Consider the following 21,471-nt stretch of genomic DNA (forward strand, 5'->3'; position numbering starts at 1 on the left):
TATTTCATTAAGTCTCACGTTATTTACAAAAGGATCTATACATGGACACTTTTGCAAGAACAGAGAGTATATACTACAATGATGCTTTGAAAATACAGGATTTAGGCTCCAATTTGGCTTCAGGGTGCTATGATTCATTAAGTTTTGTTCTCCTTAAATCATTTTAGAGAATACTGCTTGGCAGTAAAGGAGCTCTTCTGTGCAAAAGAATGGCTGGTGGTGGAAGAAAAGACCCACAGGGAACTCTACAGATCTGGGATGCTTCTGTTCTCCATGCCAGACTGCAACAAACTCCCCAGCATGCACTGGGACCCCATGGCCTGTACCAGACTGCCATACTTAGGTAACAGAGTTCTCTTGAGACCTTGGAGATTCAGAGAAATGTACTATTTTGAGGAAACTGAGATGTGAATTTAAATCTCCTATCATTTCTAGGCATTTCTAATTTTTTTTTTTTTTAGTTCTGCCTTCCTTCCATACCTAATAATAGAATCCTACGGCTATCCTAATTGCACCAGTTAGCAGCATAAGGATTTATTCCATTTGTTCTAAAAGAAATTAAAGAGTACTTTTCAGAGCTGTTGAAGATCTTACCTTACTTCATAAGCAGATCTGATGACAGCTTATAACATTTTTTGGAATATGCAGAGCAAAGGCTAAGAAACATCTCATATTTTGTCAGAGAAGTGGAATAAAGAAATAAAGTCCTCTTTCTTAGCCAAGGAAGCAGATTTTTCAGCATGCAAAAATAAGCCACATGTTTGAAAATGCTGATCTCACGAAACAAAGCTGAATGGCTGCATGTTGCTTTAATGAACTTCATTTGTAAGGAACTATGTGGTTAGCCCTAACAGCTGGATTCATTCCAAAGACGCAATCCTTTCACATTTGAATGCAAAAAATGTTTTCCCGTTGTATATTAAAAAGCTGAAAGGGAACTTGTATTTCTTAGCACTCTCTCACAGAACATAGGAGCTATCTGGATGTTCCTAAAACAAATTTTTATCCTTTCCCCTTCAGATTATAAAAAAGAAAACCTAACAAGTAAGTATTTTTGTTTGTGCCCTTGAACCTTATGTGTATGTAACTGGATTCATGCATGCGTATTTACACCCACATTTCATGATGTCTAGGACAAAGTACAGTTTCTCTCTCTTAAAGGCTTTTCACTATACTCATCCAGGGTAGAATATGAAGGCAGATCATTGGAGATCCCAGTTTACAGCTCCTAATTAGGCCATGGAGAGCACGATATTTAGTGAATGATATAAATCCTATTTCCATCCCAAAGTTATTGAGCAGCGTTGTCCCTTCTATGGCCATAAAATAAGCCAATTTAAATTATCATCTTTTCATTTCACATTCATGATTTTTATATCACCTAATTCTTTATAGAGGAAAAAAGTGTTTTGTGCCCTTGAAACCTTATGTGTATGTAACTGGATTCATGCACATCTATTTACATCCATATTTCATGATGTCTAGGACAGAAGTATAGTTTCTCTTAAAGTACAGTCTCTCTTCATTGAGCCAATTCATGCTCTTTCTTTGTGACAACTGGTCCTTCTTTTGGAAGATAGGTGTTTTTTTTAAAACAGCTAGTTTTCAGTATATAGTTTACAGGGTCAAATGGTTTTAAAGGGGTCATCTCAAAATCTCTAGGAAAGAATTCTGCAGTCTTATCTATAGACCTTCCCCAACTCAACAATGAAACTTGTAGGTACCCTTTTAGAAAAGCAGGGGCACTGCTTGATTCAGGCTCTGGCACATGTTATTCCTTTTTTGTGAAATACCCCATGGCCACACCCACACACATACCTTCAACCAGTTACACTTACTCACTCTTAATATTTAACTTAAAAGTTACTCTAGGAAACCTAGCCAGAATGCCGAAACCTGGACTCGGGCTACCCCTGGATTCTCACAAACATCCTTGTTCTCACCACTCTTGTAACACTCTTTATATTTTATTGTAATTATTTGTTTTCTAATTGCTTCCCAGCTAAGTACTTTAACATAGAGAGTTGTCATGTCCACCACAGTGTCCTTGACACTTAATAATCAATATTCATTTAATAAGTCCATTAATATGTGGATGAATGAGTGAATAAGACTCCTCTGATGTTCAAAGGCAAAGGATAAAGAGATAAAATTGATGAGAGAAGAACTGGAGACTGAAATCGATAATGTGGACCCAAAAAGATAATTGATATTGCTCTAGGGAAGATGAGGGCAAGTCGATCAGAAACAAAAAACAAGAACTGAGAAAGTAAAACTCTCCTGGAAGAAGAAACAATTAAACCCATAAACAATTAAATGCATAAAATTCTTGTTGAACTTGTGCCAATTTTTCATCTTGAAAAAAATCTTACTAAATCATCATGGCTTATTCTCTTACTATGCAATTAATTCCATTTTCTGATAGTATTGATAAAAAATTACCCTTATATAGACTAATAAGTCTACACTGCCAATTTCATAAATTTCATTACATTCCTTCACATGTTAAATATGGTATGAATGGCTCTGGTGAAATGCAGATACAATAATAGTCCCCTGTCTCTTTTAATGATTGGTCCTGCTTTTTTATTAGCAGGAAGGTTAGCTCTCCGATTTAAATCCCCCTTCCCACTCATCTGGTGGCTCAGCTGGTAAAGAATCTGCCTGCAATGTGGGAGACCTGGGTTCGATCCCTGGGTTGGGAAGATCCCCTGGAGGCTACCCACTCCAGTATTTTGGCCTGGAGAATTCCATGGACTGTATAATCCATGGGGTTGCAAAAAGTCGGACATGACTGAGCGACTTTCACTCACACTTCACTCCCACTCATCTTGGACTGATTTTTTAAATCTTTGAGTGTCTCAGTCCAAAGAAAGTCAGAGCAGCTTTCAAACCATCACAGAGGAACCTGGGAAGTCTGTAATGTCCATCACTGCTGTGACGCTTGATGAGAAATGCTATCATTGGTCCTGCACAGATATTTTATTTATTTTATTTTATTGCTGTGCAGAGTTTCTTCTAGTTCCAGATGCCTGCTGGAGTCACAGGGGTGACCAAACTTGGTCTCCATAAGCTTTAAAACCCACTTACTTAGCTGTTGGTGCTCAGGGAAAAATCACTGTGTCCACAACTAGACTAAAAAGTCATACATGGGCATCCCTTATAATCTCTGCTTTTACAAGTATCCTATTTCAAATGGCTTCAAGCATTGACAGCAATGAAAGTTTTCCTTTGACTTTGTGATGTGTTATATTAATATGGCTCCTCTATGAAATCATTGTGTGTGTGTGTGTGTTTACTATATTGCAGTTAATTGTTAATATTTCATTTAGGATCTTTTAAATCTGTGTTCTATAATCTATGTCTGCACTTTTCTTCTGTGCTAACATTTTCAGGTTGTGATATTAGTATTATAACTTCCTGAAACAACCTGAAAGATTTTTCTCTTACTGGAACATATTATAAAACTCTATCTCTTCTAAGACAGAAAGAATGTAATCATAATACCATAATGACTTAAATTTCCTGATTATGACTATTTTCAGATTTTTAATTCTTCAATTTGGTAATTAATATGTTTCTATCATTTCCCTCAAGATTTTTAAAATGTAACTCCACAGTTATATATTACTTCATATTTATTGACCTTTGAATCTATTGTTAAAATGACTTTATCATTTCTAATTTTGTATGTTTGTGCCTTTCTCTTTCTTTTAAAATTAAAATGCCACTGATTAGACTACTTGATAAATATTTATAAGACTATTGACCTATTTTTAAGTCTATCATTTGTGTTATGTGTATTCTAACTTATTAATTTCTGCTTGTACACGGCTGTTACTTTATCACCTGTTTTTCTTTGTTTTCTGTCGATTTTGTTTCTTTTCCAATGTCTTGAATTAGATGTTCAGCTCATTCACTTTCATTCTTTTAATTTAATGGAAGGAGATAATGCTATGAGTTTATCACTGAGCACACCTCTGGCCAAATCTCATAAACACTGTTAGGAAGTTATTTTGTAATCTGTAACTATGGCTCATTTCTACTCTTTGATTGAAAGGTTATCAATTTCTTTCTTTTTTTTTTAATGTCCTATTGGATTTTATTTAATCTACTATTAATTGCATTTTGATCAAAGAATAGATCTGCATAATTTCTTCTTTTGAAATTTACTTGGATACATAATCTTAGTAATTATGACCTGACAAAAAAGATTATGTCTATTGGTATCCCACAAATATTTAAAAATAAAGTTTATCTCTCTTTTTAGGGTACAAAGTTCATTCTTTAGTATTAAGACATTCTTGTTGATTATTAAAATATTTTCTATCCGTGTTGTCTTTACTCAATCAAATGAACGGATTTAAAATATAATTGACAGTGTGATTTTAATAGATATACAATGGACTTTGCACACCATGAACAGAGAGATTTAGTATGACATCTTTTGGTTTCCCTGGTGGCTCAGATGGAAAAGAGATTTAGTGAGATTTAGTATGAGATCAGGGCTTTTCCCAGTGGCTCAGATGGTAAAGAATTTGCCTGCAATTCTGAGGAGACCCAGGTTCAATCCCTAGGTGGGAAGATTCACTGGAGAAGAGGAATGGCGACCCACTCCAGTATTCTTGCCTGGAGAATTCCATGGACAGAGGAGCCTGGGGGGGTGGGGTACAGTCCATGGGGTTGCAAAGAGTTGGACACGACTGAGTGACTAACACACATATTTTTGGTTTCCAGCAGTAATGCAGATTTTACCTTATTTGTATGTTGCACTGACCTTTTTAAAAGGAGTTTGAAATGAGTTTGTTAGATGAACCAGCTTTCTCATTGTGTCCTACTATTTCCATTTTCCACATTCTTCCATTTGTTTTTGTAAAGCAATAATACATATATATAAAAGCTCAGCTTCAGACAATCCTGACTTTAATTTCATAAAAATATTTTATTTAATAACAATTTCCATGATTGTTGTCAGGTCATAAACAATATGATGCTTGTAAAGAACACTAGCTCAGGATCTGCATTTGTCTTGGATAAAACATGTTCTTTCTCTGTGTCTTATCTTTAAAATTCTATGAGCCTATAAGCTGGATAACTCAGACAGTAAAAACTCTGCCTGCAATGCAGGAGACCCGAGTTCGATCCCTAGGTTGGAGAGATCCCTTGGAGAAGGTAATGGCAACCCACTCCAGTATTCTCGCCTGGAGAATCCCAAGGACAGAGGAGTCAGGTGGGCTACAGTCTGTAGGGTCACAAAGAGTTAGCCACGACTGAGTGGCTAACACACATAAGCTGGATTTATTTACAACTGGACTTCACTGGATTCTTACAATTGCACTTTATAGATATAAAACCAGGGAGAACCTGATACATAAACACATGGTCTTAAGTTTAGTTTACTGATTTCTTAAATACAAAAGTTGCTTCTTAAACATTTAAGAATGAATGAAAACACTGTTGTTGACTTACAGCATTCCCGCCAATGACGTCCTCAAAGCCGAGTGTGGACATTCCAAATGCGCCTTCCTCCTCCTCGCCCTCCTTCTCTGTCTCACCTACGTACTCTATGACCGTAATCATCTCCATCATGTCCAGCTTTGCCATATTTGTGCTTCTTACCATAACTACTCTTTATTGCTGCCGAAGACGAAAACAATGGAAAAATAAGAAAAGGTGAGATTCTAGTTTAAGTTAATCACTTAACACTTTAAAATTTTTATTTATTTCACTGGAGATGGGAGGAAGCTGGAGATGGGAGGAAGGATATATACAGTCTCTTTATGACACCCATTGCCTTGTTTTAAAGTTAAGCACCCCCATCACGATCTTTAAAAATGTCAATGACTTTTTGCATAGGATCCCTTGTCCTAAGGTTAGTTTCTTGCAGCAGATAGAATCTAAACCACAATTTGCAAGAATATGGTTGCTCCTGCTCCCCATTAGCTCCCTCAGCCCCACTGCCACTACCAGATTGGATGGTGACAAAATTTCTGAAGAAAAAGAAAAAAAAGTTTCTTTAGACTCCAATCCAAAATCCTTTGTTGCTCTAAAACAGAAGGATCTTTCATAAACTTGGCATAATTTGTTTTGTTTCCTCCTAAACTCCTATGTGTCTGTTGAACCTGAGTACAAAGCTCTCACCTGGTCCTCAGCTCATTATTGATCTTACCTGTCTTACCTGCAGAGAATCGGCAGCAGTAACCCTTACCACTCTTCCTTCTGAGCTCTTGCTAGACAGACTTCACCCCAACCCCATGTACCAGAGGATGCCACTCCTTTTGAATCCCAAGTTGCTCAGTCTGGAGTATCCCAGGAATAACATTGAATATGTGAGAGATATCGGAGAGGGAGCATTTGGAAGGGTCTTTCAAGCAAGGTAAAGTTGTCCACTTCAAAAAAAATCTATTCACTAAAACACCTTGTGTCTGAACAGCTACCAGGACGTAAACTTGATGTCTATGTAATTATGTATATATTTATTATCAAATTAGCTAAATCTTCACATCATTCACCTTATTGGTTTGGGTACTGTAGTTTGAGTCTTGATAATTTTCCCTCTTTGCTGGAAAACAGGGTTGTATTTATGGAGAGAATCTTTATAGAGTGTTCTCATGATAAGCAATTTGCAAAATTGAATATTTTTCAGAAGAGAATTTTGTCAGACATTTTAAATCAATTTCTTGCATTGCTTTTAGTATTATTTCTAAAATCTCTTCCATTTTCAATTGCTATAGTCTTCACTTAAAATTTTCTTTGAACTAATGTTTCAGTTTAAGAACTCAGAGCCTGATATGCGTAGATATTAAATAGATGTTCACAGAATGGCAAGACAGAAAAGGGAAAAAATAATGTAAAAATGGCAGAGAACAATGTGCTCAAGAAAGGAGTATGTATTAGCGCCAATGCTAGCCCAATTAATGTCTTTGTATGAGCTGGAATAAAATAACTTCTCTTCATGTAGCTCCACAGACACACAGCTTGACTACAAAATGTAGACTTGGTTTTAATCACCGATGTCACTTTGGCCTGTTGCTCTTGGGCAGGACACAACATTACCTCTACATATAGTAGCCCTAGTATGGAGGTTACATGATTAATGAAAATCTCACACAAATATTTATTGGGAACTAAAAAAAAAAAAATGAAGGGCTCCCCAAGTGGCACTAGTGATAAAGAGCCTGCCTGCCAGTGCAGGAGACGAAAGAGACGCAGGTTCAATCCTTGGGTCAGGAAGATCCCCTGGAGGAGGGCATGGCAACCCACTCCAGTATTCTTGCCTGAAGAACCCCATGGACAGAGGAGCCTGGAGGGCTGCAGTCCACTGGGTCACAAAGAGTCGGACACGACTGAGCTACTTAGCATGAATGCAAAAAATTGAAAGGCGCACTTATAGGCCTGTAAATATAAAGAGGAAAGAGTCATGGTTCCTGCCTTCTAGGAATTTAGATTCTAGCCAGCGATTAAGGGATTACAATGATAATGATCATCTGGGCACTTCTGATTTCCTGTTACTTATAAATAACGCATCTTCAACCTTAATCTGTGTTGAAAATAACACTAGTGATTTTTAATTGGAGTCAAGAAGTTTTAAGTGTGACCATCTTTCTTTGGTTCCATGGCTTTGGGGGATGTGTACAAACATGCGTAGTTATCATGTGACTATGTGTAATACTTCTGATCTTTGATTTCTTGCTCATTAAATGTATCTCTCAGGGCCCCAGGCTTACTTCCCTATGAACCTTTCACAATGGTGGCAGTGAAGATGCTCAAAGAAGAAGCCTCAGCAGATATGCAAGCAGACTTTCAGAGGGAGGCAGCCCTCATGGCAGAATTTGATCATCCTAATATTGTGAAACTCTTAGGTATGAAACTCTTAGGTACAAGTGGAGAAATGTATGCATCAGAAAAGAGAGACTTGCAAGCTTTTTCTCCTTTAAACTTCACTTCTGTTTTTTCTTTCATTCCTTGATCAGAGAGATGCCTCTGTTCCTCCCCATAGAATATTTTCTGTACCAGGGAGTAGAATATTTCCTTAAATCACCTAAGTTTAAAAAATTGGAGTTTTAAAAATTTTCTCAGATAAATGTTTTGTCACTTCATTAACTGTCTTTTACCAATTTTATATTTTAATTGTTCATTTATTTTATATAGTTCATATAAATATATCAATTGCTAAAGTCCCTAGAATTAAAAGCTAACACCAAAAGAAACAAGCCAAGATAACAGCATTCTCATGTCCTTTCCTTTTTGAACAGAGACTTCTAATTTTTGCCTGAAAAAATAATGGATTTAATAATCTATTTGTATGCTGGTGTGAAATTGTGACCATCTGACCTAATATTTCAAGTTGTCCAGTTTCCCTCTTAAATACAGAAAGATTTTAGAATTAACAAATGCCTTTCTGGTACACAAAGAGTCGGACACAACTGAGCGACTGAACTGAACTGAACTTTCTGGTACTAAATCTAAGGTTCTATTTATATTAACATTTTTTTCTTTCTGGAAAATAAACGTTTGTAAATTTACCTAAATGTTTAACTGCAGTAACCTGAATATTTCATCTAAGATCTTTGACTTTTTTCCCATGTTTCAAATTCACAAAATAGTTTCCTTATCATCGTTCCTCAGAAAGGAAGCAGAAAAACAGAGCAATTGTATTACATACTCAAAGCAAACATCTATTCATAAATTCATTTGCTTAATATTTATGGAGTACTTGCCAGAAACGTGGTAGGTGTGTGGAATTGAAAGAAGACTTAAGACATAACCTCTATTTTTAAAGGGATAAAATGTTGGGGGGAAAAAACCTCAGCTGAATGGATAATTATAACAGGCTGGTAGGTAGGACGCAGGACTAAGTAAGGATAAAGAATAATGGAAGGAAAATCTGATCCAGGAAAGGTCAGGAACAGAGGCCCCCTCAGAGGAGGGATAAATCAACTGAATCTTAAAAGAGAAGTAGATGTTTACACAAAGAAAGGGGGTCAGGGTTCGACTATGATGCTGTCAATAGAAAACCAAGGCCCCACTTCTTCTGATCTGGTCATTTGCTTTTGGACAATGTTTTCCAGTGTGTACTTTAGAAACGCAACCTCTAACAAGGGGCCTATTTTGGTTGCAGGAGTGTGTGCAGTGGGGAAGCCCATGTGCTTACTCTTTGAATACATGGCCTACGGAGACCTCAATGAGTTCCTCCGCAGCATGGCCCCGCACCCCGGGCGCGGCCTCAGTCCCAGTGACCTGTCCCCCGGCTCACAGGCCTCCAGCCCCGGGCCCCCGCCCCTCTCCTGCGCGGAGCAGCTGTGCATTGCCAGGCAGGTGGCCGCGGGCATGGCCTACCTCTCCGAGCGCAAGTTCGTCCACCGCGATTTGGCCACTAGGAACTGCCTGGTGGGTGAGAACATGGTGGTGAAAATCGCCGACTTTGGCCTCTCTAGAAACATCTACTCAGCGGACTACTACAAAGCCAATGAAAATGACGCCATCCCCATCCGCTGGATGCCCCCCGAGTCCATCTTCTACAACCGCTACACCACGGAGTCTGACGTGTGGGCCTACGGGGTGGTCCTCTGGGAGATCTTCTCCTACGGCCTGCAGCCCTACTACGGGATGGCCCACGAGGAGGTCATCTACTACGTGCGGGATGGCAACATCCTCTCCTGCCCCGAGAACTGCCCCCTGGAACTGTACAATCTCATGCGTCTGTGTTGGAGCAAGGTGCCTGCAGATAGACCCAGTTTCAGCAGCATCCACCGAATCCTGGAACGCATGTGTGAGCGGGCGGAGGGCAGTGGGGGTGTCTGAGGTCCAAGATGGGCAAAGAGAAATCTCCAGTCTCTTCTCAGACTCTGGGAGCCAGAGGAGTGCAACGCCCGAGCCCCCAGGAGACCCAGATAGCAAAGAGTAGCAGACAAGGGTACCATGCTGCTTGTTTCTCAGAAAAAAAAAAAAAAAAAAAAAAAAAGACTGGGCAGAACTCCTGGAGTGGGTGGAAATTGGGTGAAGGGAAAGGCAGGTGAGAAAACGTGTCAAATAACCGGAGGTAACTACTGTTCCTCACGGGGAAAGTTTGTATTACATATTGTACCGGAAAGAATGCCATCCTGTTCAGTTCCTGAATTAGCTGGCAGCAGAATAAGGCTCTGCTGTATTAAAAATTAATATGAACTGCAGTTGAGAGCTTCATTTTTAATAGAGTTCATTCCTGTCCATTAGGAAAGTAGTGTATTTTCCTGTAAGAAATTTAGCTCAAGCACAGAAAACTCCGAAGAAGGAAAAACCATTCATTGTCTCCTCACCCAAAGATGGGTGTTGGTTTTTTATTCAATTTCTTTCTTGAGTTTAATGCACACTTTTATATTTGTTTGTATTCGACAGAGTTGTGGTTTACTTTATTGATAGAGAGTTTCCAAGGAATAAAGTGATAATCAGCAAGATTATATTTTTATTGTGAATTTTAGTTCTCTTTTTCTTTGTTTCTTTAGAAGTTTTCCTTTGTGCACACGTGTCATGAATTTAATCTGCTTGCTTTATTCTTACAGTTTTTTTTTTTTTTTCCTGAAAATGTCTTTGTGTCTATTTACCTTTTCTTTTTGAAAATTTTATTGGTACCTTTTTCTTTGTCTCATCTTTCTTTATTTAGGACTTGGTTCCTTTTTGGTTATTTGGCTGTTTTTTCCTTTTGTTTCACCTATACAACAAACACCTTGGCAGAAATAATAACTTTCTAAGTAACATTATGGACTGTTACATATATGCCTTTTCCAAAGTATATTACTATTACTATTTTCTTCTGTACCTGCTTTTGAAATTACCCATTTCAAAGTTGTCATTCATTAATTTTATTGCCACAGAGTATTCCACGGTTTATAACATGGGAATTCACAAGATGCTCATGTGACTGAGTTATTTCAAACTGATTTTGTTCATTCTGACATTTTTTTCCCTTCTAGAAACCAATTTGATAGGTAGCAGGATTAATATAGTGCTATTCACCAACTTTCTGCATGACTGTTAGCTTGTGATTTTGTTCATTCTGACATTTTTTTCCCTTCTAGAAACCAATTTGATAGGTAGCAGGATTAATATAGTGCTATTCACCAACTTTCTGCATGACTGTTCGCTTGTCTTGTTACATCTTATGATTCTTAAAAAGAAAAAAGCAAGACAAAACAAAACCCTCTGAAACTCAGATTCTTGGTGCACAAGATTTCCCAATGGAGTCCAGAAAATATATCTTTATCTGAGGCCAACATGGATATGAATTTCTTCCTGATATTATATAACACAGAGTCTCCTGAAAAGCAAAGAAATGGGAAAGAGAAAATAGCAGGCTACACTGTGGCCAGTTGACTTTCATTCAACCTAATTGGTAGTAAGGACAGTGGAGAAATGGTCTGAATTCTTGAAAGTAGATTTTCCGGCTGTCCTCTGGAGGGCTCTACCTGATATCTCCAATTGCACCTGCAAACAACAACTTTGTTATCTTTTCTAGAAAATCTGCAATGCCTTGTTCATAGTCACTGCAGGCCACCGAGACAAAAACACAGTTTCCCTCTCTTTCACCAGTGAAAACCCTACCAGTTTTACTTTCTAAAGCCCTCCTGCACACACCACCTCCCCTTCGAAGCGACCACCCACTGTTCAAACCCTTTTGTTGTCTCTTCTCTCATCTTTCTCCCATTTCAGGCCAGATAAGATTCCATGGGCTATGACAAAACAAAATGACTCACAATTCTGATTTACAAATAAGGAAGCCAGGAGTTAGGACTGAGACCTTGAGAGGTGCCTTAGATTCAAATCGTGCTTTGAAACAGTCATCCAAAGAGCTGATGAGGAATGAGGTTGCAATATGAGTCTAAGACAGAAGGCCAAGAGGCCAGCAAAGCAGAAAACTTGGGGTGAACCACCATCAAGTCTGGAACTTTCCTGTAGACATCTATGGCGTGACACATGTGTGTCATATAGGCTCTGAAAACTTCAAAGACATCTTTTTCCTCAGCTGACAGAGTTTTATTATAAAAGAAAAGCCATGAAGTCAGGCCAATCAGAAAAGCTACTCTATTGAAAAGCAGGGGGACTTCCCTGATGGTCCAGTGGCTAAGACTCTGAGCTCCCAATGCAGAGGCCCCAGGTTCCATCCTTGGTCAGGAAACTAGATCCCACATGCCACAACTAAAAGTCCCACTTGCTGTAGCTGAGACATGGCACAGCCAAATGAAATAAATGAAAATAAATTTAAAACAAAGAAAAGGAAAGCAGAGTCAGGATAGTGAGAGTTGCCATGGGGCTGGTGCAGCCGAGATTGTGCTGCCCTTCAGAGCCAGGTTTCCACCGGCTTGTTCCATTGTCTGCCACTTTGAGCTTGCTTTGCTTCCCTTCCCACTGCAGGGTAACTGCCCTTACTTTCCTGGCTCTTCCTCACGCCTTCTACAGCCTCACAGATTCTCTGTCTGTGTGCCCTTTAGGTGCTAGTGTTCAAGATCTCAAAGCAAAAATAATCATAGATATATCGGTAAATATAGTGAATGAATAAGTGGACAAGCAAGTAACTATAATAGAACCCATCCAATTTTATTAAATATTTAAAGGAACTGAAAACTAAAATAGCAACTAGAAACCTCATGACAATAATTTTAGTAATACTATCAGCTAGCATTTCTTGAATACTTACCACATATATTCTAAGGCCTCTAAATATATGTATTTATTTCAATTAAAGTAAATGTATTAACTTAAAACACAACATCCCTGTGATGTTGTAGCATCATTATGCCCTTTTTTAGGTGAGGACACGGGCACAGAGAGGTTGTGTAACTGGCCTAAGCACACAGAGCAGCAGAGCCTAGGTTGTGACAAGAGGCTGAATTCTCAGTCACCATACCAAGGTGCTTCTAATGATTCCAGAGGAAACAACTGAAATTTGATGACTCTGTGGAGATGATTTATAATTCGCATCTGGTTTCAAAGCATACAGTATATCCCTTCTACCACCAATTTTCTATCCCATTCTTTTCACTGAATAACAAAATGTATATTTTAGCATTGTTGCTTTTATAAAAAAAAAAATCCAAATGATGAAATGTGTATATTTTGTGAGCTCTAAATGCATTTTTAGGCTATGTCAGGATCACTGTCTTATTTCCTTGGTGCTCGTCTCAAGGTTCTGTATCTCAGGGACAAGGGCCCAGTATTTACCAGTATTGTTTTCTTTTGTAAATACAGATTTCTTTTTCCATTGTAAAATCAGTGTATAAATTGAAAAAGAGAGAGATCAGGAGAGACATTTACAGGGCTGTTGTCACCAATGGACAGGACCGGCAGCAGTAAAGCACCCGCAAGTGATATTAAGTGGCAGAATATTAAATGTGACGAGTTCCAGGGACTGTGCATAGTGCCAAAAGAATGCATTTGCTGGTATCACAATTGAGCAGGAAAGGGGCCCTCCTTCCAGTCTGCAGGATATTATAAACCTGTTCTATGTCATTCAGTGTATTTCTAAGAGTACAATTTAATTTCCGAATAATATTCCTTTCTTTGGCTGTACCATAATTTAGCTATTTTCCTATTTTTAAAACATTTGGGTTTTTGAACTGAAAACATTTCAGTTTTTTCCAGTTTTCACTATTACAAACAATACTGCATTGGTCATCTTCATTTGGACATGCCATAATTATTTCCTTATAGAAATTCTGAGAAAGAGAATATCCAAGCCAAATGGCATGCACAAAATTAAGGCTTTTGTTACGTGTTGTCATATCCTCTAGAAACACTGTTCCCATCTCTGCATTGTACAGGGGATGTCATAGCCCTAAACATATGCTGTCATACACAGAGAATTAATTCTCTGTTTTTTAGAAGGCTTTTGTCTACTTGATTATAAATAAAGATGATCTAATTTTTATTTTTAAATTACTTATGAGATTGCACTTTCCTTGTTTCTAGGTCATTTTATAGTTCTTCTTTTGGGAATCATCTATAAGTCATTTTTCTATGACATAGTTCATTTTCTGATTGATTTGTAAGTCATTTTATTTAATAAATAGTAAACCTTTATTATACTTTGCACAAAACAGAAAAATATGTATATAACTTTTATTTTAAAATAGCATTTGCTTCATTATTGAAAAAGCATATTTGTTTATTTTTTTGAAAAAAAATCAATAATATACAAATAAAGAAAATGAAAAATCACCACTAGTGGTAACTAACATTAACTCATGATGAATATAGTTCCAGTCTTTTTCATGTAGGTAAGAAGGTAGATGAGTAGATGAGAGAGATATAGACTGACAGATAACCATTTTAAATTAAAACAAGATCAGTCTGTTCTATTGGTTAAAGCTTTGTTTTTATCAGAGTGTATCAAACATCTTCAACATCAACAAATATTCATGTGTAACATGATGTTCTGTTATATGAAGTTACAACTTACTTAACTATTATTCCAAGGTTGGACATTTGGTTTGTTTCTGTTTTTCATTATAAAATACAGTATTTCTATAATCCTATAGTTAAATTTTGTGAGCATCCAGCTCAAGTGATTTCTTTATATATAACTCCTACAAATAGAATTTCTAGATCAAAGGATATACTTTAAAAACTTTTAGTACACTGACCAACTACCTTCTTGAATTATCAGTATACAATCTTCCAGCTAGATAAGAGTCTTTTTCTTTCAATTTCAACAATACTGAGCGTGAGCATTTTAATAATTTCCAGTATAACAGTTGAAGGGGTTCTTTTTTATTTTTTTGTAGCTTATGCTTACATTTCTTTAAATAAGATTGAAAATTTTTTCAGTGTTTGGAGGATAGTTGATTTACTCTGTGATTTGCCTCCTAATGTTATTTTTCTCTTGGGTAGATTTCTTTCTTGCTACTTTATAAAAACATTGTATATATTAAGGAATTAAATTTTGTCATACATGTTTCAACCACTTTTATCATGTTAAAAATGGACACTTCTATTTGTCTTTTAAGATAGTAAAAGATTTTATTAATCAGGAAGGAATGTTGCATTTTCAGTCTATTGAAATGACTGTGGCTTTTTCCTTAATCTGTTACTATATAGAAATGTAAGAACTGATTTTCTAATGTTGAAATATTGTTATGTTCTGGGAATAAACTCTCTTTGGGTGTCATATCGGTCTTTTGACTTACTACCAAATCTGATTTATTAACATTTACTCGCATCAATATATATAAATTCATGGAATTAAAAGTTTATCAATTTTTTCTCTGTTAGAGCTTAGTTCCATTCAGTCACTCATCGTGCCTGACTATTTGTGACCCCATGAACCACAGCACACCAGGCCTCCCTATCCACACCAACTCCCAGAGTTAATCCAAACTCATGTCCACTGAGTCTGTGATGCCATACAACCATCTCATCCTCTGTCATCCCCATCTCCTCCTGCCCTTAATCTTTCGCAGCATCAGGGTCTTTTCAAATGAGTCAGCTCTTCACATCAGGTGGCCAAAGTATTGGAGTTTCAGCTTCAACATCAGTCCTTCCAATGAACACCCATGACTGATCTCCTTTAGGATGGACTGGTTGGCTCTCCTTGCAGTCCAAGGGACTCTCAAGAGTCTTCTCCAACAACTCAGGTCATAAGCATCCATTCTTCAGTGCTCAGCTTTCTTTATAGTCCAACTCTCACATCCATACATGACTACTGGAAAAACCATAGCTTTGAATAGACAGACCTTTGTTGGCAAAGTAATGTCTCTGCTTTTTAATATCCTGTCTAGGTTGCTCATAACTTTTCTTCCAAGGAGCAAGCATCTTTCAATTTCATGGCTGCAGTCACCATCTGCAGTGACTTTGGAGCCCCAAAAAATAAAGTCTGTCACTGTTTCCATGTTTCCTCATATATTTGCCATGAAGTGATGGGACCGGATGCCATGATCTTAGTTTTCTGAATGTTGAGCTTTAAGCCAACTTTTTCACTCTCCTTTTTCACTTTCATCAAGGGGCTCTTTAGTTCTTCTTCACTTTCGGCCATAAGGGTGGTGTCATCTGTGTATCTGAGGATATTGATATTTCTCCCAGTAATCTTGATTCCAGCTTGTGCTTCATCCAGTCCAGCATTTCTCATGATGTGTATAAGTTATGTGTATTTAAGTTATATGTATTTAACTGCATATAAGTTAAATAAGCAGGGTGACAATAAACAGGCTTGACATACTCCTTTTCCTATTTGGAACTAATCTGTTGTTCCATGTCCAGGTCTAACTGTTGCTTCCTGACCTGTATACAGATTTCTCAATAAGCAGGTCAGGTGGTGTGGTATTCCCATCTCTTAAAGAATTTTCCACAGTTTATTATGATCCACATAGTCAAAAGCTTTGGCATAGTCAATAAAGCAGAAATAGATGTTTTTCTGGAACTCTCTTGCTTTTTCCATGATCCAGCAGATCTTGGAAATTTATTCTCTGGTTCCTCTGCCTTTTCTAAAATCAGCTTGAACATTTGGAAGTTCACAGTTTACATATTGCTGAAGCCTGGCTTGGAGAATTTTGAGCATTATTTTGCTAGTGTGTGAGATGAGTGCAATTGCGTGGTAGTTTGAGCATTCTTTGGCATTGCCTTTCTTTGGGACTGGAATTAAAACTGACCTTTTCCAGTCCTGTGGCCAAGGCTGAGTTTTCCAAATTTGCTGGCATATTGAGTGCAGCACTTTCACAGCATCATCTTTCAGGATTTGAAATAGCTCAACTGGAATTCCATCACCTCCACTAGCTTTGTTTGTAGTGATGCTTTCTAAGGCCCACTTGACTTTACATTCCAGGATGTCTGGCTCTAGGTGAGTGATCACACCATTGTGATTATCTGGGTCATGAAGATCTTTTTTTTTACAGTTCTTCTGTGTATTCTTGTTACCTCTTCTTAATATCTTCTGCTTCTGTCAGGTCCATACCATTTCTGTCCTTTATTGAGCCCATATTTGCCTGAAATATTCTCTTAGTATCTCTAGTCTCTAGTCTTTCCCATTCTATTATTTTCCTCTATTTCTTTGCACTGATCATTGAGGAAGACTTTCTTATCTCTCCTTGCTATTCTTTGGAACTCTGCGTTCAAATGGGTATATCTTTCCTTTTCTCCTTTACTTTTTGCTTCTCTTCTTTTACAGCTATTTGTAAGGCCTCCTCTGACAGCCATTTTGCTTTTTTGCATTTCTTTTTCTTGGGGATAGTCTTGATCCCTGTCTCCTGTATAATGTCATGAACCTCAGTCCATAGTTCATCAGGCACTCTGTCTATCAGATCTAGTCCTTAAATCTATTTCTCACTTCCACTGTATAATCAGAAGGGACTTGATTTAGGTTATACCTGAATGGTCTAGTGGTTTTCCCCACTTTCTTCTATTTAAGTCTGTATTTGGCAATAAGGAATTCATGATCTTAGCCACAGTCAGCTCCTGGTCTTGTTTTTGCTGACTGTATAGAGCTTCTCTATCTTTGGCTGCAAAGAATATAATCAATCTGATTTTGACATTGGCCATCTGGTGATGTCCATGTATAGAGTCTTCTCTTGTGTTGTTGGAAGAGGGTGTTTGCTATGACCAGTGTGTTCTCTTGGCAAAACTCTATTAGTCTTTGCCCTGCTTCATTCTGTATTCCAAGGCCAAATTTGCCTGTTTCCCCAGGTGTTTCTTGACTTCCTACTTTTGCATTCCAGTCCCCTATAATGAAAAGGACATCTTTTTTTGGTGTTAGATCTAAAAGGTCTTGTAGATCTTCATAGAACCATTCAACTTCAGCTTCTTCACCATTACTGTTCAGGGCATAGACTGGATTACCATGATATTGAATGGTTTGCCTTGGAAATGAACAGATAATTCTGTTGTTTTTGAGACTGCATCCAAGTAGTGCATTTCGGACTCTTTTGTTGACTATGATGGCTAGTCCATTTCTTCTAAGGGATTACTGTCCACAGTAGTAGATATAATGGTCTGCTGAGTTAAATTCACCCATTCCAGTCCATTTTAGTTTGCTGATTCCTAGAATGTCAGTGTTCACTCTTGCCATGGTTTGACCTGTTTGACCACTCCAATTTGCCTTGATTTGTGAACCTAACATTCCAGGTTCCTATGCAGTATTGCTCTTTACAGCATCGGACCTTGCTTCTATCACCAGTCACATCCACAACTGAGTGTTGTTTTGCTTTGGCTCCATCCCTTCATTCTTTCTGGAGTTTTTTCTCCACTGATCTCCAGTAGCAAATTAGACACCTACTGACCTGGGGAGTTCATCTTTCAGTGTCCTATCTTTCTGCCTTTTCATACTGTTCATGGGGTTCTCAAGGCAAGAATACTGAAGTTGTTTTCCATTCCCTTCTCCAGTGGACCCCATTCTATCAGAACTCTCCACCATGACCCGTCCATCTTGGGTGGCCCACACATCATGGCTTAGTTTCATTGATTATGATAGTTTCCAAAACTTAGGAGTTTCTTCTTCTAGATCTTTGTAAGTTTATTAAAAATAAGTATTACTACTACTACTACTACTAAGTTGCTTCAGTCTTATTAATAAAAGCAATACATACACAGGGTCTTTTGAACTTCCAGATGTTCAAGCTTGTTTCAGAAAAGGCAGAGGAACCAGAGATAAAATTGCCAACATCTGCTGGATCATTGAAAAAGCAACAGAGTTCCAGAAAAACATCTATTTCTGCTTTATTGACTATGCCAAAGCCTTTGACTGTGTGGATCACAATAAACTGTGGACAATTCTGAAAGAGATGGGAATACCAGACCACCTGACCTGCCTCTTGAGAAATCTGTATGCAGGTCAGGAAGCAACAGTTAGAACTGGACATGGAACAACAGACTGGTTCCAAATAGGAAAAGGAGTACGTCAAGGCTGTATATTGTCACCCTGCTTATTTAACATCTATGCAGAGTACATCATGAGAAATGCTGGGCTGGAAGAAGCCCAAGCTGGAATCAAGATTGCCGGGAGAAATAGCAATAACCTCAGATATGCAGATGACACCACCCTTATGGCAGAAAGTGAAGAGGAACTAAAAAGCCTCTTGATGAAAGTGAAAGAGGAGAGTGAAAAAGTTGCTTAAAGCTCAACATTCAGAAAACGAAGATCATGGCATCTGGTCCCACCACTTCATGGGAAATAGATGGGGAAACAGTGGAAACAGTGGCAGACTTCATTTTTCTGGGCTCCAAAATCACTGCAGATGATGACTGCAGCCATGAAATTAAAAGACGCTTATTCCTTGAAGGGAAAGTTATGACCAACCTAGACAGCATATTCAAAAGCAGACACATTACTTTGCCAACAAAGGCCCATCTAGTCAAGGCTATGGTTTTTCCAGTGGTCATGTATGGATGTGAGTGTTGGACTGTGAAGAAAGCTGAGTGCCAAAGAATCGATGCTTTTGAACTATGGTGTTGGAGAAGACTCTTGAGAGTCCCTTGGACTGCAAGGAGATCCAACCAGTCCATTCTGAAGGAGATCAGCCCTGGGATTTCTTTGGAAGGAGTGATGCTAAAGCTGAAACTCCAGTACTTTGGCCACCTCATGAGAAGAGTTGACTCATTGGAAAAGACTCTGATGCTGGGAGGGAGTGGGGGCAGGAGGAGAAGGGGATGACAGAGGATGAGATGGCTGGATGGCATCACGGACTCAATGGACGTGAGTCTGAGTGAACTCCGGGGGTTAGTGATGGACAGGGAGGCCTGGCGTGCTGTGGGTCATGGGGTTGCAAATAGTCGGACACGACTGAGCGATTGAACTGAACTGAGCTGAAGAAATATACAAATAAAAAAGTCACCTCTTCCAAATGTCTAGTTCCAGCTTAAGTAAAAACTACTTACTAGTAGTTTACCCCCTTTTGGTTTCGGTTCTGCTGACAATGACCACAGCAATTCTAACAAATATGCTTAAATCTCTTTCTGAATTCATCAGTTAAAAAAGGTATGTAATACCTCCCTTCACAAAAAATGAGCAGGTTAGAGCACTTTTACTGAGACATCTCTCAATTTTCTGAATTGTTAGTTAGCTTTTATTTTAATTAAATTATTTATCATTATAACTTTAAAAAATACACTTAAACATCAGTTCCCCAAGACAGTAGACATGAAATCAACAATAAACAAATAGGACCTAATTGAACTTACAAGCTTTTGTACAGCAAAGGAAACCATAAACAAAACAAAGTGACAACTTACTGACTGGGAGAAAATATTTGCAAATTATATAACTGACAATGGCTAATTTCTAAACTATGCACACAGCTCACACAACTCAATAAAAAGGAAAATCAAAAAAATGGGCAAAACACCTAAATAGATATTTTGCCAAAGAAGACATACAGATGGCCAACAGGTACATGAAAAGATGTCCGACATCACTAATTATCAGAGAAATGCAAATCAGAAGTACAATGAAGCACCACCTCACATCCGTCAGAATGGCAATCATTCAAAAGTCTACAGTTAACAAATGTTTGGGAGAATGTGGAGAAAAGGAACCCTCTCACATTGTTGATGGGGGAATGTAAATTGGTGCAACCATTATGGGAAACATATGGAGGTTCCTTTAAAAACTAAAAATAGGGTTGCTATATGATTCTGCAATCCTACTCCTGAGCATGTATCTGGAGAAAACTATAATGTGAAGACACATGCATGCCTATGTTCACTGTTGCACTATTTGCAAAAGCAAGACATGGAAACAAGCTAAATGTCCATCAACAGACACATGGAGAGAGAAGATATGGTGTGTGTGTGTGTGTGTGTGTGTGTACACATACATACTATAGCTTCTTTATATATATGTGTGTATATGTGTATATATATTTATATAAAATGGAAATAAAATAATGCTATGGTAGCAACATGGATACACCTAGAGATTATCATACTAAGTGAAGTAAGTCAGAGAAAAATACCCTATACCACTTCTATGTGAAATCTTAAATGTGACACAAATGCACAGATCTATAAAACAGAAATAGATCCATAGAGATAGAGAATAGACTTATGGTTGCCAGAAAGAGGGGAAGGAGGTTGGACTGGGAGTTTGGAATTAGCAGATGCAAACTGCTCCATAGAGACTGGGTAAACCACAAGGTCCTACAGGATAGCACAGGAGCCTATACTGAATATCCTGTGATAAACCGTAAAAATATGAAAGAGACTGTGTATAATTGAATCACTTTGCTGTACAGCAGAAATTAACATGTTGTAAATCAACTATACATCAATAAAAGAAATATTTAAAAAATACACTTAAACAAAGCTTACCCATTGACTCTGGACTATGGAAGATGCAATTAAAGCTTCCACACTTCCTTCTACCACTTTTTCCCTCTCCTTCATCTTCTAGCATGTGTTTCTAGGCTGTCCAGCTGTTTCTATGCTGTCAGGATCTTTAATGTTTGTACTTTTTTCTGCAATGAATAAAGATTTGAGTATTGACTGTAGGTTGATTCTAAGCATGGGAAAAAA

General features: G+C 37.9%; 1 protein-coding gene and 1 long non-coding RNA gene across 3 annotated transcripts in view; one reads left to right on the forward strand and one right to left on the reverse strand.

The window, feature by feature from the left end:
• Positions 1 to 12,693, forward strand: part of MUSK (muscle associated receptor tyrosine kinase) — a 97,247-nt gene extending 84,554 nt beyond the window's left edge. The window contains exons 12-17 of the mRNA XM_055579308.1: positions 168 to 343; positions 1,021 to 1,044; positions 5,472 to 5,673; positions 6,185 to 6,376; positions 7,714 to 7,862; positions 9,122 to 12,693. Coding sequence (XP_055435283.1) covers positions 168 to 343; positions 1,021 to 1,044; positions 5,472 to 5,673; positions 6,185 to 6,376; positions 7,714 to 7,862; positions 9,122 to 9,804 — 1,426 coding nt within the window. The 3' untranslated portion in view covers positions 9,805 to 12,693. The remainder of the gene's footprint in view (positions 1 to 167; positions 344 to 1,020; positions 1,045 to 5,471; positions 5,674 to 6,184; positions 6,377 to 7,713; positions 7,863 to 9,121) is intronic.
• LOC129650639 (uncharacterized) overlaps positions 1 to 21,471 on the reverse strand; it is a 69,011-nt gene that overhangs the window by 11,440 nt on the left and 36,100 nt on the right. For both annotated transcript variants that reach the window (XR_008713907.1, XR_008713908.1), the window contains 2 exons: positions 21,268 to 21,413; positions 5,470 to 5,637 (listed from right to left, as the gene is read on the reverse strand). This is a non-coding gene — a long non-coding RNA (uncharacterized LOC129650639). The remainder of the gene's footprint in view (positions 1 to 5,469; positions 5,638 to 21,267; positions 21,414 to 21,471) is intronic.

The sequence above is a fragment of the Bubalus kerabau genome, chromosome 4, assembly GCF_029407905.1.
Source record: "Bubalus kerabau isolate K-KA32 ecotype Philippines breed swamp buffalo chromosome 4, PCC_UOA_SB_1v2, whole genome shotgun sequence".
Lineage (NCBI taxonomy): Eukaryota > Metazoa > Chordata > Mammalia > Artiodactyla > Bovidae > Bubalus > Bubalus kerabau.